This window comes from Cervus canadensis, chromosome 32 (genome assembly GCF_019320065.1).
Source record: "Cervus canadensis isolate Bull #8, Minnesota chromosome 32, ASM1932006v1, whole genome shotgun sequence".
NCBI classification, from domain to species: domain Eukaryota; kingdom Metazoa; phylum Chordata; class Mammalia; order Artiodactyla; family Cervidae; genus Cervus; species Cervus canadensis.
Window position 1 is genome coordinate 39,378,087 of NC_057417.1, and position 22,767 is coordinate 39,400,853.

Here is a 22,767-nt window from a genome sequence, read left to right on the forward strand (position 1 = left end):
TAGAGGCAAACGTTCTAAACAGTATCAGCAAGTGAACTGTAGCAGCATGTATAAGGGTAATAGACCATGAGCAGATTGGTTTAATCTAAGAATACAAGGATCAGTTATCTTTAGAAAGTTAATGGCATTTATTGCTTTAAAAGATTAAAGAAAAAAAAAAAAAAGAACAACAACAAAAAAAAGATTAAAGAAGAAAAACCACATAATCACCTTAAGAGATGCAGAAAAAAAAGTTAATAAAATTCAATGCACATTGATGATGTTGACAAAGAATAAATCAATTGACCTGAGAAAGAAATGAAAAACTTTATTCAAGTCAATTTGAGGATTATAGCCCAGGAAGAGCATCTCAGAAAACTCTGAGAACTGTTAGAAGTCAAGGAAGAGTTATGTAAGTTTTTTGAGACAGAGGGATGTTCATCAATGACATATTATTGACAATTTACATGGTAACTAGATCTAAGTGTCATCATGGCAGGTCATGTGGCCCTATACAAGATCAAGAGAGAATGTTATCTTTTAAGGAGTTGTCTTGCTGGTGCTGGGAGAATGCTGCTTTTTATGGTTGAACAGGTATTCCATGAAGGGGAAGGCTGGTCCATGTATAACACAGATACACAATGCACAGTATGTGGAAAGAGGGGGCCAAAGGGCAGACAAGAATTTTTCATGTTTAAATTTTTCTTGTCTTGTTGTAAAATATGAATTTTATTTCACAATGATATTAGGAATTCAGGAATAGAAGAAAACATTTCTAACCTGTTTTAAAAAAGAAAAATTAGTCGCTCAGTCGTGTCCAACTCTTTGGGGCCCCATGGACTCTAGCCCGCCACGCTCCTCTGTCCATGGGATTCTCCAGGCAAGAATACTGGAGTGGGTAGCCATTGCCTTCCCCAGGGGATCTTCCCAACCTAGTGATTGAACCTGTGTCTCCTGCATTGCAGGCAGATTCTTTAACCTCTGAGCCACCAGGGAAGTCCAAACCTGTTAAAAGAATGTCTAAAAAAACAAAAAAAATTTGAACTTTCTCAGAATATAATCATAGCATCTGAACAAAGATCATTTCTTTCTTCTCCTTTGATCCTTAACTCTTTTTTTTTTTTTTTTTTTTGATCCTTAACTCTTTATTCTCTTTATTGTAACTGTGATCATGTGGCCCCAGCACACCAAAATACATACTGATCCCAGAAAGAAGCTCTGAGCAAATAAGACTTCTCTCCATTTCCCCGTGCTCCAAAAAAAGCCCTGGTCCCCTGAGACTCTTCACATACTTAAAAGAATTGCGTCCAGGCTAAGTCACTTCAGTCGTGTCCAACTCTTTGGGACCCCATGGACTCTAGCCCGCCATGCTCCTCTGTCTGTGGGATTCTCCAGGCAAGAATACTGGAGTGGGTTGCCATTCCCTTCTCCAGAGGATCCTCCACACCCAGAGATGGAACCTGGGTCTCCTGCATTGCAGTCAGATTCTTTACTGTCTGAGCCACCAGAGAAGTCTGGTGGAGAATTAGGTCTGTAGTTATTTGTCTAGTTAATTGATTGTGAACTGTGATTCAAAAGTATAATAACTTGCTTTATCTCTCTGAGAGGGTCAAATAGTTACAGCCTGGCTTAGGTGCCCAGGTACCGAGGAGAAAGGCTGGTTTTCTTGATCCAGGTGTTTACATTTCAAGGATAGTGAAGTCCAGGAGTCTTAAAAGTCTAGACCTAGGACCCTGGGGCTGCCTGGATCCAGAGAGATTCATCTACATACTAAAGGACTCAAATCTGGAGGGGATCCAGATCCCCTCTCTGAACTGATAGAAGTGATTTTTCTGAACCTCTCCACTGCGCAGCATCTGGCCATTCAAAAAACACAAATTTCCATCAGTTTTCAGTGGGCTGGGTGGGTGTAGGGGAGGCCTGTGGAGGGTGTTTCATAGTTACTGTTACTGTGGGGTAATTAATAAAAAACCTAATTTAATGCACAACACCTCGTGTGAGCATTAGGACAAAGTTAACGCTTAATATTAAAAACCCAACAGAAACCCATGCATATATAGATTTTTTTAAAAAATATGGCAAGTGCCATTGTACACTGCTGGGGGAAAGAGGGACTAATTCAATAAATGGCACTAGGACTGCTGGTTATCCAAATGGGCAAAAAATGAAGTTACCTACTTAGCCCATACTAAAACTATGCCAAACTGAATTAAGGACTTAAATGTTAAAATCAAAACTTTAAAATGTGAGGGGGTAACTTGGGGTAGGAAAGGATTCTCTAAACAAGACAAAGAAGGTACTCATAAGAGACTGTCACCTTTTATATTGAAATAGAAATCCATAAAGTGAAAAGACAAGGCGCAAAACGAGATACTTAACGACACAAGCAACCGACAAGAATTTAACATTCCTGAGCGCTAGGAAACAGTACGAAAACACACCCCACTGAGCAGAGAACTGGACCAATGACCATAACAGGCACTTCCGAAAGAGGAAGCGTCGGCCAACGCACGGAAAACCTACGAAAGAGGCTCCAACGCGCCGACAACCGCGGAACCGCAGCAGAGCAGCCGGAGCCCCAAATACAACTAGCCAGGCGGACCCGCACCACCGTGCGCGTTGCTCGGCAACCGTGCGGCCCGCAAGGCGGGGCCGGACCTGGGGCGCTTCCGCCTCGCTCGCCCCACCCGACCGGAAGTGACGCCAGAGGCGGGCCCGAGCGGCCTGCGGCGGCGCGGCAGCAGCTCCGGCAGCCTCGCGAGGGCGCGGCGACAGGTGAGTAGCCCGTCTTCGTCCTCCTCGCGCGTGCGCGCCGCGGAGCTCGCGCGGTCCGCCTCCTCCCTGCCGGCAGCTTGTGTCCGCGCCACCGCGGGGTCCCGGGAGACCCCAGCCCCCAGGGCCCGATCGTGCTCGCGCCCACCGCCCGGCATTGGGGTCCGCGCCGCCCCGTAGGTGGAGGCGCTCGGAGCAGATCCGACTCCCGCAGCCCGGGCTTCAGTTCAGCCGCGCTTTCCCCCCAGGACAGGATTAACTCCCACCTCTCGGTTAGCTGCTCGGGAGGCGAGCCAGCCATTGCTTCATGGGTTGCCTGGGAGTAATTTTAAAATGTGCTAAGACAGGATGTCTGTGAGCTGCCGCTAGCCACGGTCAGAGATCCACGTCCTGTTACTAGGACAGCGCCTGTCAGACGACCGGCCCGGTAACCAAAGCTCAGCTGACGGTTACTCATCTATGGGGTGATCGCTTTCTGCAGCCTGTCTTCTAAGCAAAAGCAAGGCAGAGTTGAAAAGGAGGAAGAACGCTGTCGTCTGTGAGACTCCCAGCTCCCCTGGGAACTGACTGCCTGGGAACTGACAGGGAAATCCTTGCAACCCTGTAATTTCAGCCGAGGAGCTTGTGCCATGGGCTTGCCTCCTCCTAGGCTGCTGATTGTCTGGAGAATTCCATGGACAGAGGAGCCTGGCAGGCTACAGTCCATGAGCAGAGAGTAGGACACGACTGAGCGACTCACTCACTCAGGCTGCTGATGTCCTGAGCCTCACCCAGACCTCTCCCCTCCTCTCTTGCACTTTGACTGTGAGCCTGCAGTTACTGCAGCTCAAGGGAACCAAAAAAGTGCCGGGGGGCGGGGTGGGGGGGGGGCGGCGGTGAGGCACGGTTCTCTGTGCTGAGGATTTAGCACTCATCAAGGAATTCCTGTTCTCAAGGAGCTTCAATTCATTATGGGAAGATACAGATAGTAAGTACAATAAGTTAGCTACATTAGGATCAGGAAAGGGTGAAATGAAAATGGCCCTGTTAGCAACCAAGTGGAGATTTGCTTGGGCATTTTACCGGTTCTCTGAGCCCCTGTTGCACTGGTTCTAGTGCTTTCGGCTTCGAGTGTCAAACATCTATTAAAACTAGTTCAATCTCTGGAGGGATTCCACTGCCTTTCATTTAGGAGCCTTTCATTTAGGAATGTCCAGGGGACAAGAAACAGATGGGGCCAGCAGCTTAAATGAGACCATCAGGATCTGATGATGGCACATGGGGTCTCACTAGTACCACCACCTTCTCACATAACTCTTTAATCTGTTTATATGTTGGCTTTCTTCTCAGGTTCCTGACTCTGTCCTACCTGCTTGTATTAGTTATCTGCTGCTCTGTAACAAATCAGCCCAAAGTTTAATGGATTAAAACATCAAACATTTATTATCAGTTTCTGTGAGTCAGGAATTCAGGAGTGACTTAGGTGATTATGGTTCAAGGACTCTCATGGGGTTGCAACCAAGATACTGGCTGGGGCCACAGTCCTCTAATGTCTTGATTGGGACTGGAGGTTCTGACTCCAGGATAGCATGCTCACTCAAGACCTCGGTGCCTTCTGGGCTGTTGGTTGGAGTCCTAATATCCTAGCTTGGGGGGCTTTTGCACAGGGCCAACGTCCTCCTTGCCTCAGAGCAGGACGTCAGAGAGGAGAGGATGGCGAAGCCACCACACCTTTATGAACTTGTTTTGCAATTTTGCTGGTTCTCCTGCCACATTCTATCTGCTAGCATCACCAAGGACGAAAGACTTCATCTTTTTATTTTTTTTTTAAAATGATACGACCAAAAAAAAAAAAAAAGATACGACCAAGGTATATTGGATGTGCCTAGAATGTATCTGGTGGGTCTCTAACATATCTAGGAAGCCCAGGTCTAAGCAGAATTTTGGCTGGTTCTGGGTAGTCATAATGGGAAGGAAAGTGTTTCAAGGAAGTTTTAAGGGGCATGGTAGGCATTTATTTATTTACTTATTGGCTGTGCTGTGTCTTTGTTGTGGCATTCGGGCTTAGTTGCTCTCCAGCATGTGGGATCTTAGTTCCCCTGCCAGGGGTCGAATCCACGTCTCCTGCATTGAAAGGCAAATTCTTAACCACTGGATTGCCAGCATGGTCCTCAAAGACTTCACCTTGAAGGAAGGCACATCAAAGAGCTTGTGAACTTATTTTAAAACCACTCCTGTGGGAAGAGTGCCTCTTCTCTGTAATTCCAGTTGGATCCTTACCCCTGATAGCTAACTGATTAGTTAGCTAACCCTAGACAAGGAGCTCTCCTCAGAGTTACCAGAACCACAATCAGCTTGTGGAAAAGTGCATTGACCCAGAGAAAATCCAGGTGCTCTTATAGAGAGAAGGAATAGATGTCAGGTAGTCAAACTGACCCCGGCATCTGATACATGCCGTATATTTCAAACCAGGTTTTAAAAGTCGCCTGCTCCTGCACAGTGTATATTTCAAAATAAACTGTGAATAAATGCATTTATGAAAAAGCCCACAAAAAGAAAAACAACAACAACAAAAAATGCATGTATGAATTACTCTTCCAAGAAAAGTTTACAAGCAGAGCATAGGAAGAATTGGACACTTATTGACAGGTGAACGTGTGTGTTTATTTTATGCCATGCACTATGCTCTATCCTGGGAAAACAAAGGCCACAAAGAAGGGATACCCTCTGAAGTTTCTGCCATTCGGGGCAGGTCTCACCAGTGGTTCAGTGAATAAGGAGCAGTGGAGGGGGTGGTCTGGTTTGAGTGGGCATTTAAGGCCTTAGGACTGAGGGAGCAGATGCTCGGTGTACAGGTTGGCAAGAGCCAGGTGGTGAAAAGACCTGCAGGCAAATTGTGAAGGGTTGGTCAAGAGTTTCAAGCAGGGGAATGACATAATCAGGAGATGTTTTAGAAAGATGTCTCTTGCAGCATGAAGGCAGGTTCTTTTTTGTCTTTTTTTTAAATCAAGATTTGAGAGGGCTACAGAAATCCAAGTGAGAAGTTATGAAAGTATGAGCTGAAGTAGTTGCTGTTGGTAGGAGAAGCTAATTGAAGAGGTAAGTCAGAATCTGCAGGGTTTGTTGGTTGTTTCAAAATGTGCTGGATACCTCACTCAAAATCAGTCTTTATAAAACCCACAAACTTAGTGAATTTAGTTCCCTTTCTCACTGTGTTAAATCCTTCATGGAATTTGCATATGGTGTCCAAAAAGAAGAAGAAGAACACTGATTCCTAAATGAATAACCAGGAAGCAGATGTTGAGAGATCAAATGGCATGTCTCCAAAATTGGAGCAACTTTTTTAAAAACTGGAGGTGGGGCATGGTGGAGAAGAGTGCTGGTCTGTAGACGGAAATGGTTGGCTCTCTTAGAATCACTGAACTGGGTGAGTGGAAGGACGGGGCTAGTGCTCTCTGTGTTCACGAATATCTGTGTGCTGGAGCTTTTAAAAAGTAAATTCAAAAAAAAAAAAAAAAGTAAATTCAAGTGAAGACCAACTTATGGGATTGATGAAAGGTGATCAAATAAAGAGTTATTCTTTATCTTCTTAAAAGCTCTGCCTTCCCTAATGTGAGGACAAGAAGAAACACTGGTTTGTGGGGGAATCAGAGGAAATTAAATCTGCCTTAAAACTCAGGAGAAAGGCTTCTTCCATGTGATTTTATGGATAAATCTGCAAAACCTTCTTCTGTGTAATAGTCACTCGTCTGAAGTGCAGGTGGCTAGTCCTCCTTAGCTCACTCTTAGGCAGTGTTCCAGCCACCCTCACCTGCTCTGACAGGTGAGGTCTTGAGTCTTGTGAAGGAAAGGGATTGTGCTGAGGTCTGGCCCCTAAGCGCTGACCTGCCCAGGAAACACTCGTCTTTATCCGGGAACCATGAACAACCTTAAAATTTGACCTCATTTGAAAGATGATGAAGGGCGTCTTCTTTGTCTTGAGATTATTTGCTTAGTGACAAGAGGAAGTAGTTGTTCGGCTGTAAACAACTGAACACTGAAGTGGGCATTGTCTGACTTCTGCTTTGCTCAGCTGAAAACCCAGTTTGCCCAGTTGGGTTCTGTGGGCGTCTCTCACATGCATGCCTCTGGCTGAATGCTGTCAGAGCAGTCCTGATGTAAAGACATTCCTAGGCCGCTTGTGTATGTCGTAGCTGGCTTTGGGGACAAGCGCTGGGGCGCTTATGCTGTCAGGTAGGTTCATGATTACAGGTCAGGAGGTTGAGCACCAAAACAAGCTCTTGAGTGAAGCTTCCTCCCCATGTAACTGACACTTATCCAGTGTCTGCCTGCCCTAAAATAGCTCTCGGTCAGCGGCTGTGGGAGGAGTATCATGGGCGCTTTGAAAGAAAATGGCCGAGTTCTCCAGTGGAAGGTGGCCTGCCCGGTCCGTGGGGCTCACACAGAACTTCCTGAGGTTTGACACGGTCCGGCCGAGGCTCAGAGGATTGCAAGGGCCTCCTGGCAGGGGACCCAGCCCAGCAGAAGACTTGAAAACCAGCCCCCTTACTGGCCAGGTCACAGCACGGCCAAGTGAGCAAAGGCAGTGTGCCCAGCGGACACACGATCAGATGCTGTGTGTTCTGTCCTGTATGATTCCTGTCCCTTTGAAATATAACCTGCTGAGTGTGAGTTAGGGGGAGAGCTCCCCACGAAGAGAAGTCTTCTCCTTCCTCACCCGCACCTTAAAGAGTCTCGCTGGACATGGTCAGTCCTTGATTAAACCTTTTCATGGTTTAAACAGTGACAAAATCCTTTTGGTTTCTCTCACTAACTGGTGAAGCTAAAAGAGTGAGGTTAATCTATAATCAGGGTTTTTCCTGAGTGTTCCCTACATGTTTTTCATGTTTTCTAATTCGCAGTTACCTTTGATTAAAATAATATCTGCTTTGTGATGCTGCCACCCTAGTATGATCAAGTAATAGAAGCAGCTATTCCTGCATGAATGGAGGGAGGTGGTCTGTGTCTCCACCAGGGCTTCTGGGCAAATACCAGTGGGTGCCTCCTTCCTTCTTCCCTCACAGAGCAGACTGTGGTTCCATGTTCTCAAAATTCTCAGCTAAAACCAGAGTTAAGACTTGAAGGCATGAAGTTTAAACAAAAATTTTACTTACTTTAAGCCAATTTTTTAAAATATGCAAACAGCCTTTCTGTTTGAAGTGCTTAATTTTCAACATCTGACCTCTTTGATTCATAGTCTGAAAATTCCTTTAAAAGAATGCTGTGGGGACTCCCCTGCTGGCCCAGTGGCTAAGAATCTGTCTTGCAGTTCAGGGCACATGGGTTTGATCCCTGGTTGGGGAACTAAGATCCCACAATCTTCTCTGCACAACCAAAAAGAAAGGAATGCTGTAAATTTGAACATCTTGAAATTGGGCAGGGGGTGGGGTTAGGGGACACGTTTCTTATTAAAATCCTCTAAAATGATCTCTCCAAAAAAAAGTTACCAAATTTTAGTTTAAGAAGTTAAACCCCTGCTTTCGTAATCCCTGTAGAACTGTCAGGTCTTTGTTGGGGCAATTCTCCCTCTGCCTTGTTAGACTGTTTGCGCTTTCAATATCCATCAAACAAAGTTAAGGTGAGGCTTTTTTGTTTTTTACTTTTCTCTTGTCTCTGACTCAGTAAACTCTTCTCAGAGAAAGAACTCCTGGAGGAAAAGGAGTTATTTCTTTTCTCCACATACTGCATCTTCTTGCCCCTCCAAATGTTAACTCTTGCTGGGTGTTCTGTCCTTCCCCGCTGGGCGGGAGCGCAGGTTTGGCCTCGAGCAGACACACCCAGGGGAGCTGGGTGAGGCTCCTTAGTGCTGGGGGCAGTGGGGGGGGGGGGTGGCTTTGAAAAGCCTCACACAACAATTGCGTGTTTATCTCAAGCAGGTGATTCTTAGACTCATACCTTTTACCTTGACAGATAGCATCTCTTGCATTTTCTTTCTTACCTCTCACTTTCCCTTCATTTCTTTTTTCTATTGGTTTACTTTTGTAGTTATTTGGGAAGCTCAGACGCGTCAGGAGAAAAAAAACCCAGTGACTGAAAATCCTGTGAATCAGCTTGATTTCTGTTGTTAAGTCCCAGAGCTGCTTAGATATGACAGAAAAGGACAGTGGTGCAAATGAGGTCAGGATTCAAATCACTGAGCCTCAGGGCCTTGCCCTTTATTATCTTTTCTTCCTCTGTTGTATCCTAACAGCTGTTATTTAAGGTGAAAGTCAAAGTCACTCAGCCACGTCTGACTCTTTGCGACCCCATGGACTATGCCATACAGTCCATGGGATTCTCCAGGCCAGAATACTGGAGTGGGTAGCCTTTACCTTCTCCAGAATCTTCCCAACCCAGGTCTCCCGCATTGCAGGTGGATTCTTTACCAACTGAGCCACCAGGGAAGCCCAAGAATACTGGAGTGGGTAGGCTATCCCTTTTCCAGCGGATCTTCCCGACCCAGGAATTGAACCGGGATCTCCTGCATTGCAGGCAGATTCTTTACCAGCTGAGCCATCAGGGAAGCCCCGTTTGAGGTGAAAGCATCTTCATTCCCTCAGTGTCCGTGTGCCCAGCGTGGGCTGTGCTTTCATTCAGTATCTGTTGCCCTGATGCTGATGTGGATGCGTACACAAGGCTCCCATGTTGAGTTTTGCTGATGTAGAAAATATGCATTCCGTGGCCAGGCTGGCCTGTCTTTCCAGTGGGCCCGTTAACTGAGAGCCCGTCGACGGGGGGCTGTGTGTCTTTCCTGTGTTGGCAGGTGAGGGGCTAATCAACACACCTGGATTTGGGCTTCGTTCTGGGGTTAGGGTTGCAGAGGCTTCATTGCAGTATTAGAGGCAAAAGACCTGTTAAGTTTCTCTTATTCCCTCTTTGTGTGGAATTGAACCAGAGCAGCTGCGATCTGAAACAGACTGGAAAAAAGCCTGGGGTTGACTGATCCGGCTCCGGGGAGACTTTGGGCACTTTACTCTGCATCTGCCAGGCCAGGTCCAGGTGTGCCCCCGGCTTTGGGGACCCTGGAGCCCCGCCACGCCCTCACAGGCTCCCCTCTTGCCCGGGCAGGCCCTTCGTGACCTCAGGCACCTGTGCTGTCTTCTTTGGGGACTCACTGTACATGAGCAGCAGAGAACCAGAGGGACGTTCTCCCCACGGTGGGGAGGGAAGTGATTGCCGTGGGGGGCCTGCAGAAAGGTGGTGATTGGTTTGAAATAGGCAGGGTGGAGGTTGGCTGTTCTCAGAGGTCTTTGCAGAATCTCCACTGTGGTTGATGTTCTGCCAAGAAGAAGCAGAACAAAGCACAAACAGTTCTCTGACTCTGGAGCAGAAGCTTCGAGATCAGGCAGCTCCAGGGTGGCGCCAGCACTGGGGGAGCTCTGACCCCCCTTCTTTATTATTTTTTAAGCTGTGTACTTGGAACTAATTATAGGCTCACGAGATGTTACAGAAAGCTCGCAGGGCTGGCCCCGGCCTGTGGTGTCGTCCAGCGTGGTGTCGGAGGCACCGTGCCGCAGACCTGCCTCCCTGGGCCGCCAGCCTCCACACGTGCCCCCTTGTCCGTGCGTCTGAGGACGGGGGCGGCCGGCAGCGCCGTGGGCGTGTGGACCCCCCCACCCGACCTGAGAGCCCCGCCTGGCCTGTAACGACCCAGGGAGGAGGAGGAGTCTGAGAATGGGCAGAGCATGCCCTCTGTGCAACCAGTTTGTTTCCAGGTGAATCAAGTCTTGTTACTTGGTAAGGTTTCTCTTCTAAGAACACAAACCTTCCCCAAGAAGGAGCACAGTATCCTTCACCTGTTTATTACAAAGTATCTTGGAACTCTGTTAATGATTAGAAGGAAAAAAGTTATTCAGAGTAACTAGAGTGAGCTCTTGACTCAGGGAGCAGTGTGCGCATTCTGGCCCCTAAGGCGACAGGCAGCAGAGCCTCGGGCCAGTGCTGCTCCGGCCAGAGACACCCCTGGCCCGCCCTGGCACACCGCTACCTCACAGGAGCCGAAACGGCTCTTGAAGACGCTGCAAGGTAGAGCTCCGTATTTCACATTCCAGCGTGGTTTATTACTGGCCCCAGTATCAAAACGCTGTCCTCCGGGGCCCTAGGGGGAGGGTGCAGGGCTGGAAACGGGGCCGGCCCAGGGGGTGGGTGGTCCACAGCGGATGGACAACTGGAGGGGTGTCACCACAGCTTGCCCCAGGGGCGTCCCACTGAGAGAGCCCGAGGCAGAGCCTGGCGCCAGCACTGACCGCCCCTGGCTGTGAGCCCACCGCGCCCCGGCCACCTCGGGTCCCCGGTGCCCGCCGATTTCTGAGTTTGGCTGTCCAGCACCCCTCCATTCTGGCACTGTCTGCATGACTTAGCCACTGAACCATGCAAACAGCAACCTCTTTCCAACAAATTCTCTTTCTACCAACATTAGCTGAGATATTTTGGCAAACAGGACCCTTGGGTGGCGTGGCAAGGTCGGACAGTCACCTTGGACGGGACACCAGAGGGCCCGCACCCGTCATGGGCCGCAGCTCTGGGGGCAGGCGGTAGCCTCCTGAGCACGGTTTGTGATTAATGGTCTTTAGATGCTGGGAAGGCTTACGTGTAAGGGAGGGATTAGATGTGACTCCACAGCACAGAATCTGGGCCGGGAGCTGGTCACGGGAGGCAGATTTCAGCTTGTAATACGGCAGGTTCCCAGCAGCCAGGCCTGCACGTCCCCACCCTCTGCAGGCCCCACACCATTCCTGTGCCACGCCCGCTGGACAGCATTGTGCTCAGTCTCATTTAATACTTTCCTTGAGTCAACTCACTTTTTCTGGGTTAAATACGCTTGACAAGAACTGCCCACAGGATCGGGGACACAGAGCTCGAGAGGGGGCTGCATCCCAAGTCCCCACGGCCGGGGGGTAGGGGGCACAGCACCCCCACCCTGACTTCCGCAGCTGTGCTGCTGCTCCAGATACCAAAGCGGGCTGAAAATGCCCGCCACTTGGCAAACGAGGTAAACCTACCAGCACGAGGGTGCCTATTCGAAATGCCCAGTGATGACAACCTGCCTGTGAGCCGGCTTCCCAGACCCTCTCTCCTGGCGGTCCACCCCCCCTGCAGTCAGATGCTGGGCTGCGAGGAGGCCCTGGTCACAAGCCTTGCTCCATTTCCTGTGTCCGGCTCATTTCCTTGACAGGCTCACCTTTTCACAATGTGAAAACTCCTGTCTCAACATTGAGAAGGCACAGACGTCTGATTTTTAAGCTGTGGCTATCAGTGACATTTAGTACACGCGTGAGGTCGGCAGCCATCATTACATCACAGGACAAAGCAACACCCATTAGCAGTCGCCTCCCCTGCCCCTGGCACCCACTCACCTACTTTCTGCTTCAGGAGCTGCCTGTTCTGGACATTGTGTATAAATGAAGCCGTTCAGTGTGTGACCTGTGTCTCCATGGTCTCACCGAGTGAGTGTTCACAGATTTGTAATACTCCGTCACGTGGGCAGACCCGTGCTGCTTACCCACCACCTGTAGACACACTGGGGTTGTTCTGACAATGAGGCTCTGAGTGTCTGCGTGCTGGTGCTCTGGGTCTCCTGCGGGGACGCCCAGGAATGGTGCTGCTGGGCCAGACCGCCGCCAGGCTGCCTCCACAGCAGCTGCCGTGATGCGCGGCCCCCAGCCTCACACGACTGTTTACCCAGGGTCCCCCACCTCCTCCTCCACTCTTACATTTTTTCATTTTATTACTAAAGCCGGTCTAGTGGGTGTATGTACAGGTTTTTATTATATAAATAGAGAAAAGCCGTTAAAGGGAGAAAGTAAAAAGTTTACACAGGGAATCGGCGCTCTGTGGCCTCTTCCCGCTTCCCTGACCCACCCCATGGGAGCCCGTCCCACCGTCCTGTTTTTAACCTCCAGCAGGGCCTTCCTCTCAGGTAGATGAGGATTTCACCCACTCAGATCCTGTGATCCCCTGCGTCCTCTCAATGTGATCTATGTCCGTTAGGACCCTGGTTTGGCTGTTTAAAAAGGATCAAAATAACAAATACCTGGTCTTGCACAAGACAGAAGTGTGGGACTTCCCTAGTGGTCCAGCGGTTTATCTCCACTGCAGGGGGCTCGGGTTCGATCCCTGGCAGGGGAACTGAGATCCCACGTGCCAAGAGGCAGGGCCACAAACTAAAACAACAGCAATGTGTTTCCTTCTCACACAACAAAGAGCTCGGGGCTTGGTGGTGGTGCTTTGCAGCTGTCAGAGGTTCACCTCTTCAGAAGGGTTTTCCACCGTGTTTTCCCAGCCAGCCTCCCCAGGTTCCCTTCCTGCCCACACCTAGTGCACTTGGCGAGGGGGTAGGAAGGAGGGAGGTGGTCCCCACCCTCGTCTCCAGCAACAATGAGCTTGCTGCGCTGTGTGTCAGAAGCTGTATGTGCGCTCCTCGGGCCTTTACCACTCTGAGCCTCAGCCTCCTGAACACACTGTTCCCTTTCGCAGGGACGAACGCAGGCTCAGCAGGCAGGTCTCACCCAACGCCCAGGTGACACCGTGAGTAAGCGCAGCCCCTCCCTGGGGTCTGGCCCTCTCTCGGGGCAGGCGGGAGGCCCATCAGAGGTGCCTCAGTTCATGGTTAATGTTTAACATGTGCTTTGCTGTAGTCTCGCCTGGCTGGCCTGCCCGGGTCAGCGGGCGGGAGCCGTGGTGCCTACTGCCTCTGAGACCACGGCCTCCCGGTTCAGAGCCCTTCTCCAGAGGAGCTGTGATGCTCTCTGTTGCCTGTCCTGGCTGATGGGCCACGGCCACACCAGCTGCTGACCGCCTCTCCTTCTGTCGCCACCACAGTGGCCAGGAGGTGAACTCAGGGATGTGCACACGATGACGGACGGCAAGGACTTGGAGGCCGAGATCCACCCCCTGAAGAGCGAGAACAGGAAGGTGCCGGAGAACACAGGGGGCCCGGCAGGAAAGGAGCCCCGCGGGACTCCAGCCCCGCAGACCCGCCTCTCACGCTGCCGGACCGCGGCCTTCTTCCTCTCCCTGTTCACCTGCCTCCTCGTGGTGTTCGTGGTCTCCTTCATCATCCCGTGTCCAGACCGGCCGGCGTCGCAGGGGGTGTGGAGGATCGATTACAACGCGGCAGGTGTGGGCGGCGGGGGCGCCAAGGGACCCCGGGTGCCCTGGAGTCTCGGAAACGGGAGTGCCCTCCGGATGGTGGGTGGGGTCCGGAAAAGAAAGGGCCCATTTGGTTACTTGAAAGATATTAGTACAAGAGAGCACCTGGCAGAATAGATGCAGAGAAGGCCATCCCAAAGGTGAGAACCAGGCTGCGGGTCTGCCGCCAGCCTCCTGAGCTTCCCTCATAGCTCAGTTGGTAAAGAATCTGCCTGAAGTGCAGGAGACCCCAGTTCGATACCTGGGTTGGGAAGATCTGCTGGAGAAGGGATAGGCTACCCACTCCAGTATTCTTGGGCTTCCCTAGTGGCTCAGCTGGTAAAGAATCTGCCTGCAGTGCAGGAGACCCCGGTTCGATTCCTGGGTTGGGAAAATCCCCTGGAGAAGGGAAAGGCTACCCACTCCAGTATTCTGGCCTGGAGAATTCCCTGGACTGTATTGGCTGTGAGGTCACAAAGAGTTGGACACGACTGAGTGACTTTTCGCTTTCACTTTCTGGTGGAATAAGGGAAATTTCTTCCATGAGCCCCATTTACAGTCGGTTCTGTTCAGAATTTGGTGCTTAATTTTGACAGCGAGGAGTAACATGTGCTTCTATGTTGGTTTTTGTCAGGTTTACTGAGAAATAATTCATGTATCATAATATCCACCTGTGTTGAGTGTGTGACTCAGTGACTTTTAGTCAGTTTAAGGCCTGAGCACCTGGGCAGCTGTCTCTGCATCCAGCATTGAGACCATCCCCTCATTCCTACCTGGCTCCTTGCCATGGCCTGTCCCCACCACCAGCTCCTGTCTGCATGCACTTGCCAGTCCTGGACATTTCACATGAATGAAATCCTGTAAGACGCATCTTTGCTTCTCTCACATGAGTTCATCCATGTGCTCACGTGTTCCTTTGTGTGGATGGAGTCTTCATCCACTGACCAGCTAGTGACCATTTGCATCGTTTAAGTTCCTGACTTTCATGAGTAACACTGCTGTGAACATTTGTGTACAAACCCTTGTGTGGACATGTCCTGTTTTTCTTGGGAAGACCGGCAGGAACAGGGTTGTTGAACCTCACACTAAGTCTGGTTTGACTCCGGTCCCTCCCAGGCCTCATTTCATGTCCCCACCAGCCGACACTCGTCGTGGTCTTTGCCATGTGGCCTTCCTAGTGGGTGTGAAGTGGTATCTCAGTGTGGTTCGAGTTTCCCTGGTGACTAGCAGTGTTCATGTGAATTACTGGCTGGTCTTATACCTTCTGTGGTGAGTGTCTATTCATATTTTCCGCTCACTTAAAAATATGATTGTCTTATTAACACAACATTGTTAATCAAATATACGTCAACCAAAAATTGTTAAGTTTTTTATATTAATATTTTCCAGGTACAAGTCTTCCATCACATATATGATGTGTGAATATGTGTGACTCATCTGGGGCTTGTCTTTTCATTCTCTTTAGGGTGTCTACTGAAGCATGAAAGTTTTAAATTTTGAGGAGATCAAATGTATCCATTTTTTTAGTGTGGATTATGCTTTTGGTGTCTAAGAACTCTTTGCCTAAGTTAAGGCCATGAAGATTTTCTCCAGTTTTTCCCGTTATAGTTCTCGCTCTGCCACTGAGGTCTGTGATCCATTCTGAAGTTGCCGGCACCCCCACCCCGCCTGCCCAGAGGGCACTCGAATTTTCAGTCCCTCTGGCAGGAAGCTGCTGCTTTCTCAACTTACCCCGTGTGGTCCCCGGCTGACGGAGGGTGGGCAGCCCAGTGCTCCAGTTCTGTGTCTTAAATCAGTGCTTCTCCAATAACGTGTGCCTTCAGTGTGCTCCCAGGGTCCTGAAATGGGAGCTCTTCACAATTCTGTCTCATTTTACTGTTATTTTTGGAGGATAGGGTTTATTTGCCAAGCTCTTCACCACTTAATTCTGAAAGTCTTGTGTCTTGTATTCAATTTTATTTTTGTGGTAAAATGCATATCACCAAAAAAATTTGCCATTTTAGAGTAAACAACTGAGTGGCATTTGTTCAGAAGACCACGTGACCGTCATCAATTTTTTTCAAAACTTGTCACCTCGGAAGTTCCGTGGCCAATACAGGGCGACTCTCCACCCGCCTTCCCGCCCAAGCCCTCCCGCCCTCTGTTCTGCTCCGTCTCTGGGGGGGCCTGTGCTCAGACCCTCACGTGACTGGAGCTGTCTCTGTGTGACTGGAGCTGTCTCTGTGTGACTGGAGGTGCCTTTTTGTGACTGGAGCTGTCTCTGTGTGACTGGAGGTGTCTCTTTGTGACTGGAGGTGTCTCTGTGTGACTGGAGGTGTCTCTGTGTGACTGGAGGTGTTTCTTTGTGACTGGAGCTGTCTCTGTGTGACTGGAGGTGTCTCTGTGTGACTGGAGCTGTCTCTGTGTGACTGGAGCTGTCTCTGTGTGAGTGACTGGAGCTGTCTTTTTGTGACTGGAGCTGTCTCTGTGTGACTGGAGCTGTCTCTGACTGGAGGTGTCTCTGTGTGACTGGAGCTGTCTTTTTGTGACTGGAGCTGTCTCTGTGTGACTGGAGCTGTCTCTGTGTGACTGGAGCTGTCTCTGACTGGAGCTGTCTCTGTGTGACTGGAGCTGTCTCTGTGTGACTGGAGCTGTCTTTTTGTGACTGGAGCTGTCTCTGTGTGACTGGAGGTGTCTTTTTGTGACTGGAGCTGTCTCTGTGTGACTGGAGGTGTCTCTGTGTGACTGGAGCTGTCTCTGACTGGAGGTGTCTCTGTGTGACTGGAGCTGTCTTTTTGTGACTGGAGCTGTCTCTGTGTGACTGGAGCTGTCTCTGTGTGACTGGAGCTGTCTCTGACTGGAGCTGTCTCTGTGTGACTGGAGCTGTCTCTGTGTGACTGGAGCTGTCTTTTTGTGACTGGAGCTGTCTCTGTGTGACTGGAGGTGTCTTTTTGTGACTGGAGCTGTCTCTGTGTGACTGGAGGTGTCTCTGTGTGACTGGAGCTGTCTCTGACTGGAGGTGTCTCTGTGTGACTGGAGCTGTCTTTTTGTGACTGGAGCTGTCTCTGTGTGACTGGAGCTGTCTCTGTGTGACTGGAGGTGTCTCTGTGTGACTGGAGGTGTCTTTTTGTGACTGGAGCTGTCTCTGTGTGACTGGAGCTGTCTCTGTGTGACTGGAGCTGTCTCTGTGTGACTGGCTGTCTCCACTCGAGGTTCATCCATGCTGCAGCCTGATGCAGAATCTCGCTCCTTTTTTATGGGTGAATAGCAATCTGTCTCGTGGCCGGATCACATTTTGTTTGTTCTTCGGCCCATGGACACCTAGCCTATTTCCACGTTTGGGCTTTTGTAAATAATGCAGCTGTGAACGTTCCTGTACAAGTGACCACTTGAGTCCCTGCTTTCAGTTATGTTGGCTGTGCACCCAAAGAATGGAAGTGCCGGAGCCCAGGCTAATTCTGTGTTAACTTTCTGAGAAACTGCTGGGCTGTTTTCCACAGCAGCTGCTGCAGTTTACATCCCCAGGAGCAAAGGACAAGGGCTCTGGGCCAGAAACTCTGGTTTTCTTTTATTTTAATAATCGCTGTCCTAACAAGTAGGAGATGGTGTCTCATCACGGTTTTGATCTGCGTTTCCCTTATTACTAGTGATGTTGAGTGTCTTTCTGTGAGTTTATGAACTATTTGTACATCTTCTTAGGAGTAACATCTTTTCCAGTCTTTTGCCTATTTTTAAATTCAGTTGTTTTTGTTGTTGTACAGTCTGGATCCTCCTCATCAGATGCACAGTTTGCAGACGCTTCATCCTCTTCTGTGGCTCTTCTTTTCCCTCTCCCAACAGGGTCCCCTGATCAGGTCCAATTTACCTGTTCTTCCCTTTTGTCGCCTGTGCTATTTCTTTTGTTGGTTTGCCCCATGTTTCTTTCTCTAAGAGTTTTATAGTTCTGGCTCTTCAGTTTAGGTCTTTGATCCATTTTGAGAAAATTTTTGTATCCAGGGTGAGGTAAGGGCCGCATTTCATTCTTTTAGATGTCTGACTTTAAAGCAGGTAGTTTGTCTTCTGAGTCCTTGAATGGAGGGAGGGGTAGCCCCTGTGACTATGGACTCCAGATCCCAGGCTGGTTAGGGCGGGCCTCGGCCCTGAGTAGAAGGTTCTGCCCAGGTGTCCTTAGCACCTGATGCCCCCTCTGGAGGGCGTGGGGTCGCCAGCCTGTGGAGGCGGCACTGCCCTGCTTCCCTCCGTGCGCGGAGGCACCCAGCTCCAGCCCCATGGCACAGAACAGGGAGCGCCAGGCCTGGCCTGGGAACGTGGCTGGTGTTTCCTTTCCAGTCGCCTATGACTTTCTGGCCACAGAAGATGTGAACAAGGACAAGATCCAGGATATTCTCTTTCTTTATAAAAACACCAACAGCAGCCGCGGCAATTCCAGCCTCTCCTGTGCTGATGAAGGTACATTTTGTTTTTATCCCAAAGCTGAGTGCTCCCTGCAGGAGGAGGAGGAGGGGTCCCTGCAGGCAGAGGAGGAGGGGTTTGGGGGAGGCAGCTGGTGGAAGTCCTGGACACGCCCACATCGCCCCCTCCCCGTCTGACCCCAGGGGCTCGGGGCCGAAGCCTGGGGTCACGCTGCAGCCAGCGGCTGCCCTCCCTCCAGGCTTTTCCTGCCCCTGCACCTTCGTGGCCGCTGTGTCCGGGGCCAACGGCAGCATCCTCTGGGAGAGGCCTGTGGCCCAGGACGGGGCCTTCGTGGAGTGTGGCGTCCTGCAGCCCAGGGGCAGCGCGGCGCCCTCTGCCTGCATTGTCCTTGGCAGGCCCGGCCCTCTCGTCGCTGTGGACACACTCACAGGTGGGCTGCTCCCTGCAGCGGGCCCCTGGGCTTGAGGTCTCAGGGCTGCATGCTCCTTAGGGGCCAGCTCACCCTCCCAGGGGCGGTGAGTCTAGACAGGAGGGAAGGCACGGGCTTGGGGGCCGTGAGGAGTCACACTCCGTTGTGCTCCCCTCCAGTGCGGCTGCAGGCATCTGGGGCCGGGGGAGCCAGCTGCTGCCCACTCGCGGGGCAGGTGCAGGTGCCAGGCCAGGTCCAGGGGGAGTAGGGTGTGCGCCGGTCCAGCTCCAGCCCCGAGGCACGTACGTGCCTTAAAGACAACAGGCCCAGGTCCCTTTCCAAGGCCCTGAGGAATCCTGCGCCTTGACACTAGGGTAGTTCAAGGTGGCACTTGCTTTATAAGCTGTGGTTTTAAGGACAGGCAGGAAAATAGAGGAAACGTTCTAAGAACACGTCTAAATACGGACGTGGGCAGGTTGTACCCGGGCCCCCCCCAGCCTGCACCTTCATTCTTGCCTGGTGCGTGCACATGTGTGACCCCCGAGAGCAGGGGTGAGCCAGGCCCTGCCCAGCTGTGAGGGGGGGGTCCACATCAGCCAACCTGCAAACACAGTGCAGGCAAAGGAGGGGCCTGCCGCCAGAAGGACACTGTTGACCGTGCCTGTGGGCCACCCGGTGGCCACGCACACAGCGCTCAGGTCCTGTGTTCTGTTTCAGGGAAGACCCTGTGGAGCCAGCCCAGCAGCTTCGGGGGAAACGCGTCCATCCTCAGCCCTCTGCTCCGCGTGCCCGACCTCGATGCCGATGGGGCCCCGGACCTGCTGGTCCTCGTCCAGGAGGAGAACCAGGTACTGCCCCATCCCAGCTGTGCGGCCTCCCCATCGGGCCTCGTCAGGGCTCCCGAGACTGGCAGGGAGAGCGCTCCCCACCAGAGCCGCACGCGCAGCTCTGGGAACGGCGCAGGCGCCCCGCGTCCCCCAGCCTTGTCAGCCCCGCCCCAGGCGCCCTGCCGGCGGTCTGAGCCCTGTCTCCTCCACTCATGCTGCACAGGTCAACGGCTACATCTACTCGGGGGGCACCGGGCAGCAGGTCAGCCCCCCGGACAGTCTGGGTGTGGAAGGAACCAGCGGCTCCATCCTCCACGTCACCAGGGCGGGGGCCCACTACGTCCTCGTCCCCTGCGGTATGTGGCATCCGCAGCCCCAGGACTGCCTCCTCCACGGGCCTGCTGGCACCCGGGTGGAGGCGGGTGTGGGGCTGGCTGTGCCTCCAGGGATGCGAGGGTCTCGCCCGCTGAGAGGGGACCAGGCTTTTCTGTGTTCCCAGGCACTGCCCTCTGCAGCCGCTCCGTGAAGGGCCTGTACGAGAAGGTCAGCGGGAGGGACAGCTCACTCAAGAGCGACCCCCTCTGGGAGGACATGCTCAGCGCCACATCGCACAGGCTGCTTGTGCACAGGTGGGGGGAGTGAGGAGCCTTGGGGGGCACAGGCCATGTGCCAGGGCTCTAGGGTCACCCTGGGCTCAAACTCAGAAACCTGGCTCATAGAAACGGAATAAAAACTGGGAGAAGATGTGTCCCCTCGGGCTCGCTGGTCCCTGCATCCAGCGAGGGTCTCTTGTTATCCTGAAACTGGAGAAGCAAGAAACATGAGGCTGAACCCTGGGAGCCCCACAGACATACTGGGGAGTTGGGGGAGAGAACGTGGAGCATCCTGTCCCACCTCTCCCATCCCTGCAGCTCAGGGGCCATCCGCTACCTGATGAACGTGCCGGGGAAGGCGGGCGATGACCTGCTTCTCGTGAGTGCCGAGGCCTGCATGCTGCTGGATGGGCAGGATCTGACGCCCAGGTGGACCTTCGGGACAACCCAGGTCCTGAGGTATGGGGTCCTTCTGCAGGGAGCCGGGCCCCCCAGCCTGTCCCCCTGTGGAGACCTGGGGACAACGCCACTGCCTGTCACCTGGTGTCACCCTGCTGGGGGGCTGAGACCCCCCCTGGTTACAGCAGCCCCTTCTTGCTGGCATGCCCCCACCCCGGGCACCTGCTCACAGAGGCCCTGCATGAGCCCGCTCTCTGCTCTCCTTCCAGAAAACCCGTCCTCGGCCACTACAAACCCAACACCCCAGCTGTGCTTGTTGAGAACGGGACTGGCTCCGACAGACAGGTCAGCGGCACCTCCTCCAGCCTCAGCTCTACTTGCAGCTGGGAGTGGGACCAGGGCCCCGCAAGCCCCCTCCAGGGCTGCAACCTGTCCTCCACCCCCCACAGGTGCTGCTCCTGGACCTCGGCTCCGGGGCCCTCCTGTGGAGCCAGGCCCTTCCGGGCCTACCTGGGGACCCGCCGTCCGCCAGTCTTCCCACCGCAGACCACCGCTCCGCCTTTTTCTTCTGGGGTGTCCACAAGACGACTGGCTCCAACCAGACGGTAGAGTCTTGGGTCCTGGCTGACAGTGCGGGGCAGGCCCCATGGTTGGGGGTGTGCAAGGAGACAAAAGCCCCCTGGGGCCGGCAGAGATGAGCGGGGGCTGGGAGCATGGGCATGGCTGGGCAGCAGCCGGAAGACCCCGAGGAGGGTCAGGCGGGGAAGGGGGGCAGGAGGTGTGTGCAGAGCTGGCGCTGGCGTTTCCCAGGACCCAGGCGGACACAGCTCCGGGCGAGGCCTTGGTCGTGAGCATTGGCCTCACCCTCCACCCCGCGCTCACACAGGAGCCCGGAGCCACTGGGCGCCGCCTGTACATGCTCCACCCCACGCTGCCCAGTGTCCTGCTGGAGCTTGACAGCGTCTCTGCCCCCATCGTCGCCTTCCAGGGTGAGTGCGCCCCCTGTGGGCCTGGGCCTGCCAGCTGCAGGAGGCCCACGCCGGCCAGCCCCCCACCCTGACTGCCGTGTCCCCGCAGTGGTTCTGCTGGAGCTGGGCCGCCACGCTGCCTGCGTCCTCCTGACGGGCCCAGCCAGCCCCAACCCGCCCGGCCTGGTCTCCGTGACCAAACAAAAGGTGCAGGACCTCGTCCTGGGCGGCAGGGTGGTCCGCCTGGCCGAGGGTGGCCCCGAGAGCGACCAGGCCGTCCGGGACCGGCTCTCCCATCTGCGGTACCGGAGCGAGGCCTAGAGAGGCCGACAGAGCCCAGAAGGAGGAGGCTGCTGCAGTCACACGTCCCGGGATGTCGGTCAATCACTGACTCAGTCTATGTGCTAACTCCTGACCTGGCCACCCTCTGCACGGGTCCTGCCATCCCAGGGATACTCAGGTCCTCACTCAGCCCCCCGTCCGAGCCCCTCGGGGTTTCCCTGGGCAGGGCCCGGGCCGACAGCAGTTCACCCTTGCCTCTCCACGCCTGGCCGGAGACATGGCCGCCTAAGTCCCCTCCCCCTTCTGTCTGAGCCTCGCCTTCTCCACACTGTTTCCCGGGGTCACGGCTCCTCGGGGTGGTAGGCCACTGCAGACCCCCACTTGGTTGTGGTGAGTTACCTGGACAGCCCATGACAGGGCCACGAGGAAGGGGCCTGGGAGGAGGATGTGCTGTGTGGAGCTGAGTGCCCTGAGGACCTGGCCCGGTATTTACCTGGCTCCACGTGCTCCCTGGATACACACCAGGGCTCCTTGTCCCTCGGGGGTCCCTGCAGCCCTGACTGTGGCCAGCGGCCGGCCCCTCCTTCCTGGTGCTGGGACGTCCCCCACCCCAGCTGGTGTCACCTCTGTGCCTTGTTTGCCCCAGACTCCCTGGTGCTGTGGGGCCCCGCCGTGACCAGACAAGAGCACGCAGCCTGAGGGCCCTGGGCACCTCAGGAAGAAATCAGAATAAACACTGGTTTTGCACCATCGGGAAAGCCCTATATGTGCCTGTGTCTCTGCTGAATCGGTGGGAAGGGCGTCTGGGGGGGTGGGTGTCCAGCACCCAAACTGGCCAACCAGGTGTGGTGGGCGTCCAGCACAGCCTCCAAGTGCGTCTCGGGTCTGCGATCCCGCCCTGCTCTCCCAGAACAGGGCAGGATCCTGGCCTGTGGACACACTTACCTCTCTGGGACAGGCAGGGGGTCCCCCAGCCACCCAGCAGGAGGAGCCCAGGCAGGAGCTTCAGTGAGACTCAG

The 22,767-nt window shown here is 53.0% G+C and overlaps 1 protein-coding gene across 5 annotated transcripts; it reads left to right on the plus strand.

Annotated features, from left to right (window-relative positions):
- Positions 1-2,621: 2,621 nt before the first annotated feature.
- On the plus strand, positions 2,622-22,512 carry FAM234A (family with sequence similarity 234 member A). 5 transcript variants are annotated; one of them, XM_043455978.1, is made up of 13 exons: positions 2,674-2,754; positions 13,225-13,275; positions 13,570-13,867; positions 18,187-18,306; positions 18,509-18,700; positions 19,397-19,527; positions 19,730-19,862; positions 20,006-20,135; positions 20,418-20,558; positions 20,768-20,843; positions 20,948-21,103; positions 21,385-21,487; positions 21,576-22,512. In XM_043455978.1, exons 3-13 carry the CDS (start codon positions 13,603-13,605, stop codon positions 21,785-21,787), a joined length of 1,659 nt encoding a protein of 552 aa, XP_043311913.1. In that variant the 5' UTR covers positions 2,674-2,754; positions 13,225-13,275; positions 13,570-13,602; the 3' UTR covers positions 21,788-22,512. The 5 variants fall into 5 exon arrangements, with proteins under 5 accessions (XP_043311912.1, XP_043311913.1, XP_043311911.1 ...); XM_043455976.1 differs by having other exon boundaries at positions 2,685-2,754; positions 13,225-13,279; XM_043455977.1 differs by lacking the exon at positions 13,225-13,275 and having other exon boundaries at positions 2,622-2,754.
- Positions 22,513-22,767: the final 255 nt, after the last annotated feature.